We start from the raw sequence: 5395 nt of genomic DNA, 5'->3' as shown, positions 1-5395 counted from the left end.
GCAAACGGCAGTCCCCGGTCGCTGCCCTCTGGATCAAAGGTGGCAAGGCGGCGGGGGGGGGGAGAAGGAGAGCGGGGGGGGGCGTTGAAGCACATCCCGCCCAGACCAATCCCTGACGGCTGCGGCTGCTGCCGCTCCCGCCGCCCCCTTGGCAGCGAGGCCCGAGAGCGCGCAGGGCTCTCCCCGCCCTCCCTTCCCGCTCCGCGGGGCTTCTCCAGCAACACCCTCCCGCAGTCACAAGGGCCAGGAGGTGGGGCCCGAGGTTCCTCTATAAAGGGCCGAGGCGGCACCTCGCTGCCAGGTTCACCCTGCCCCACGCACACGTGCAGCTCCGGACAGGAGGCGAAGTCCGGCGTGAAGCAGCGTCCCAAAGAGGAGCCGACGGGCGGGGGGAAGCCGTAAGCACGGTGCCCGACTCTGAGGCAAAGTCCACGCCCGGCCAGGTGCGCCGCCGCTCCCACACGCGCGCGCTGCCTCCACCTGCGAGCGGGGAGAGAAAGGGCTCGAACTCGGCTCTCCGCCCGCTGCTCGCTCACTCACCTCGCGGCCCCCGGGCCCTCCATGAGCGCCGCCACCCTGGACTGCCTGGACTCGCTGTCGTGCTACAGGAGCTGGTCCTCCCTGGAGCCCGCCAATTTCTACGACGCCAAGGCGGGCGGCGCGCTGAGTCCTTCGTGCAAGGCGGGCGGCATGAGCGCCAGCGCCGAGGAGGTCTCGTCAGCAGCGCCCGGCGGCGGAGGCAGCCGCGACCTGGCCGAGCTGAGCGCCGCCGCGCCGGCCATGTACGAGGACGAGAGCGCCATCGACTTTAGCTCCTACATCGACTCGATGGCGGCCGTGCCCAACCTGGAGCTGTGTAACGACGAGCTGTTCGCCGACCTCTTCAACAGCAACCACAAGGGCAGCGAACGCGGAGGAAGCGGCGGCGCCTACGGAGACTACCTGCCGCCGCCGCCGCCGCCGCCTCCGGCTCAGCACGCGCCCGCGGGCGGCGCCTTGGCCAGCCTGCTGCACGCTAGCGTCCCGCCGGGCCCGCTGCGCGGCGCCGTCAAGCAGGAGCCCGACTGGGGCGACGAGGCGTCGGGCTCGGGCTCGCTGCTGCCCTCTCAGATCGCCACCTGCGCCCAGACCATCGTCAACCTGAGCGGGCAGCCCACGCCGCCCACCTCCCCGGAGCCTCCGGGCAGCGCCTCGCCGTCCAGCTACAGCAGCCGCTCGTCCGGGTCGTCGTCGTCGGGCGGCAAAGAGCGCGCCGCCAAGAAGTGCGTGGACAGGTTCAGCCCGGAGTACCGGCAGCGGCGGGAGCGCAACAACATCGCCGTGCGCAAGAGCCGCGACAAGGCCAAGCGCCGCAACCAGGAGATGCAGCAGAAGGTGGTGGAGCTGTCGGCCGAGAACGAGCGGCTGCACAAGAAGTGCGAGCAGCTCACCAGGGACCTCACCAGCCTCAGGCACTTCTTCAAGCAGCTGCCCAGCAACCCTTTCCTGCAGGCGGCCGCGGCCACGGACTGCCGGTAACCGGCTGCAGAGGGAGCCGCCCCCCCGGGCTGGCTCTGCCACAGACTTTGAACTTCTTCCAGAATACCTCAGAGCGAGCCGCACAGGACTGCAGCGGGGGCTGCGCGGGAGGGAGGGGGGGAGGGAGGGGGGTTGCGGGGAGGAGAGGCCTGCGGCCGCGGCGCCCCGGACTGGGCCAAAGGGCGCCTTTCCCCTCTCCGGACTTCTTCCCTGACGAGGAAGAAGCAGCAGCCTAAGCTACAAGGCCGGAAAGAAACGCCTCGTGAAAATGTGTTGCCTTTCACGTTTCTTTCTTCGAATATGGGCTAAGCTTGGGTCTTTTAACCACAAAACTTGCCAAAAAAAAGGGTGAAAGAAAAAGCTAAATGTCTCCTTTTATCTTCCTAAATTATTTTTGTAATGATAGTTTTCGTTTTTCTACATCTTATACGGATGCAGCTACGGTACTTTGTAAGAAGCACATGATTTGCAAATACTTTTTATTGTAAACAGCAAGAGGGGGGGAATAGACTGAGCATGCTCAAAACTTTTATATAAATTTTTACAGCATTTCTAAAAATAAAAAAAACTTTTGAATTTTACTTTTGACTTTGTATTTATTACGCTGGGGGCAGCTGCTGAGGGATGCAGCAAGAAATAGAGCTCCATGCAAGAGTTAAGTGTGCGGTTTCTTGACTTTAAGCATGTAAAAAGGCACCATGATTAATGCTGTGTTAAATGACATTTAAATGCCAGTTTTATGGTGGACAGATGCTAATAAAACGGGAGTTAAAGGGGAGGTATCCATATTGTACTCTACTCTTAATTGCAAAAACACACTGGCTGCAGATTTCTGCAGTCAGGGTGGGAGGTTTACCCTGCATAAGAACCAACTGTATGATCCTAACCCTGGGTTGCCAGCTGTTTTTGGACTACAGTTCCTATCACCCCTGACCATTGACTCTGCTAGCTAGGGATGATGGGAGTTGTAGTCCAAAACAGCTGGAGACCCAAGTTTGGGAAATCCTGCCCTAACCTCTGAGAAGCTAAACTTTAAGCACACACTCAATGCAACTGCACACACATATATATTTGGGGGGAATACATAAAGGGTTGTAGCCAATTAAGTTTTACTCAGATTAGACCTCTTTAAATTAATGCACCCAAGTCGTTTCTGTTCATTAATTTCAGTTTGGTCTACCATGAGCAGGACTAGCATTGGATCCACATGTCAGTTTTCAAACAGATACATGTACACCGTGTTTCCTTAAAACTGCCATCTTTACATCAGAGGGCAGCATTGCAAAGTGGTAAAATCTCAGTGCAAACAGAAGGTGGTTTGGTTAGGAGATTGAATAGCCAGCAGAAGTAATTTTAAGTAGTGATTGTAATGACGCTTGTGAAGGCAAATGAAGCCACAGAAAGATCAAACCTGTAAACAAGAACACAAATATGAGTAGTGTTAGTAGGACTTTTCCAGCTCTAAACATAACCTTGGCTTGGTTTCAAAATCTTGAACTTTCATTACCTCTTAACACAAATCGTTGGGGGGGGGGGGTTTGGCCTTATTGTTGTTGCTACAGGGCCATGCTACTGGGTTACTTCAAATGTTGACAGCACTCCGGCACAGAAAACACTTTTAGGAACTGCTGTACAATCTGCATCCAAATAGTCATACACAATGACCACACGCATGTATTTCGTTCCGTGTGTGTGTGTTGGGAAGTCATAGTGATGGCTTCCAAGTGCACAGCAACGTGCATGGCTGTAGCTTCATCACAAGAGGGTAGCATTTAAAACATTTACATCCAACCTTTCTGTTCATCAAGGAAACCCCCCTATCCACTGCTAAAAACAATAAAAACGTGAGCCACTTTCTTTTTGTTGCACACAGAAAATATGCACGACCTAGATTTCATACTGCTTCTTGGCTAAAAGCCACAAATAAGGCAGAACTATTACTCGTTTTAGAATTACAAATAGGTAGGCACAAACTTGAAGTCTCTAGACACTGTTCTGAAAATTTTGGAATTTGATAATTAAAAAACAAACCTGAAGTATGCATGCTTAGGATTCAAGATCCCAATATATTATCTCTATCTCTCTCCACCTCCAATACAGAAATTCAACACCTGAGTATGCGAATGTATGCAGGGAGTTTCCTGTTCTCTGCAAAAGCAGTTCATACACATACAAGACTTTGTATCACAACTATCACAAGAAAGTCCAGCTGTTCCCAGCTGTGGTATTATTAACATATATTATTATCACCAGCACCTGCCCTTTACCCAGGTTGGGTTAAAACATTTCAAGTCCAATTAAAAACAGTTTAAAGCAAACTTATTTTATTTTGTTTGGTGCAAAAAATTATTATGATTCCTTAGAGAAATAAGTGTGTAGATAAAATGACAATATGTTTAAAATCACAATATATCTGATATGGTTAGAAACTATTCTGAAGCCCCAGTTCTTTAGTTTTTATGAACTATATAGCCCATTTATGTGAATTTGTTTTAAAGATACAACAGTTCAGTATTTATATTTAGATGATGGTTAATGATGCACACATGACCCCGACACCCTTCATCACCTCAGCAGGAAAAAAAGACTTATTTAACTCTTTGTAATATTTAATCAGTTTTCGTAACAAATATAAATTAGCATTACTCCATGTAATATTAGACACACTGTTTCAATGCATACCATTCAGGAAAGCTTCATTAGAACGTATGTTACTGGAGTAATAGCCACAGTTTATGTTAAAACGTATAGATAAGAAATTATTTTAAAATACCTCTTCAAACATACATTATTGATTTTTACATCTACTGGGGGAGGTGGGGAGGATAGCTTGTGAAACCCGTTACAAAAAATACCTTACAGACAGATCAAGACAATTGTTAGAAAAATACATTTCACTTCAGTGCTCCAAAAATTACTTATGGATTACCAGAAAAACATACACAGTAGAAAAAGTCCCATCACAATTAAGCATTTGCAAGTTCCACTGGTTTCAATGGAAGATGTAGAAGCACATCCATTTACCTTCTCTCATGGAAATCAATGGAAGCTGAACATGCTTAATATTGCCTGGCACATGCCCAATGTCCACGTTCAAAAAAATAGCAGTTTATTTTCAGAGTAATCTCTTTTTAAAATGCAGTATTTATCATGTCTGCATTACACATTATATACAAGAATAGTCCATAAATAACTATATTACAAAGTTCATAGACAGAGTAGCAGACGGTATTTCCTTTAGTTTCTTCCTGCATCTGGGAGAACAATTTCTTCCAATCCAACATAGCTAGTTGGGTGGCTGGTTACAGACTGAACATAACAATACAAAAACCCCACCTCTTTTCCCAGCACACTCTTCACTTCATAACTCTGTAATGATAAAGCACATTCATTAAAACAAACAATATTGTACATTTTGTCCCAGTCACCAAACAGCTGAAGTATACCCAGTGCAAGGTGATATCCAAAGTAAAATTTCTTGTTTTTTCTTGCTCAAAAAGAAAAGTAGCATGCATACACCTCATTTCTGCAACTGCAAGTAGTTTTCAACTGCTTTTATGATCATGTTTTAATTGTAACTAGCCTTGGTCAAGTGTGAAGGGCAGGTGGATATTGTTGTTGTTGTTGTTGTTGTTGTTGTTATTATTATTATTATTATTATTATTATTATTGTCATTATTATTATTACATTCCTAATGGGTTTGATAAACAAATGTGAATTAAAATGTGATAAATACAGTATCACAAAAATTGCTTAATCAGGCTTGCTAATCATATATACACTTCCCTGGGAGTAAGTCCCACTGAATGCAATGGGACTTAATTCTGAGTAGACATGTACAGAATTGTTCTGTCTGTGTTCAATTTAAGTGAAAAC

At 47.7% G+C, this 5395-nt stretch overlaps 2 protein-coding genes across 5 annotated transcripts in view; one reads left to right on the top strand and one right to left on the bottom strand.

The window, feature by feature from the left end:
• Window positions 1–288: 288 nt before the first annotated feature.
• On the top strand, window positions 289–2099 carry CEBPD (CCAAT enhancer binding protein delta). The gene has a single exon (XM_079983328.1). It carries the CDS (start codon window positions 562–564, stop codon window positions 1516–1518), a length of 957 nt encoding a protein of 318 aa, XP_079839454.1. The 5' UTR covers window positions 289–561; the 3' UTR covers window positions 1519–2099.
• A 1726-nt stretch (window positions 2100–3825) lies between these two features.
• Window positions 3826–5395, bottom strand: part of SPIDR (scaffold protein involved in DNA repair) — a 161409-nt gene continuing 159839 nt past the window's right edge. For all 4 annotated transcript variants that reach the window (XM_079982659.1, XM_079982660.1, XM_079982658.1 and 1 more), the window contains one exon: window positions 3826–4887. In XM_079982659.1, the coding sequence (XP_079838785.1) occupies window positions 4756–4887 (132 nt within the window). In that variant the 3' untranslated portion in view covers window positions 3826–4755. The remainder of the gene's footprint in view (window positions 4888–5395) is intronic.

This window comes from Podarcis cretensis, assembly GCF_951804945.1.
Source record: "Podarcis cretensis genome assembly, chromosome: 7".
Lineage (NCBI taxonomy): Eukaryota > Metazoa > Chordata > Lepidosauria > Squamata > Lacertidae > Podarcis > Podarcis cretensis.
The sequence above is the reverse complement of the archived record's forward strand: the minus strand, read 5'-3'. Positions and strand labels throughout refer to the sequence as shown.

What these genes read in the sequence shown, in the direction of transcription:
- CEBPD (XM_079983328.1), top strand. Translation starts at nt 562, where the DNA reads ATGAGCGCCGCCACCCTGGACTGCCTGGACTCGCTGTCGTGCTACAGG.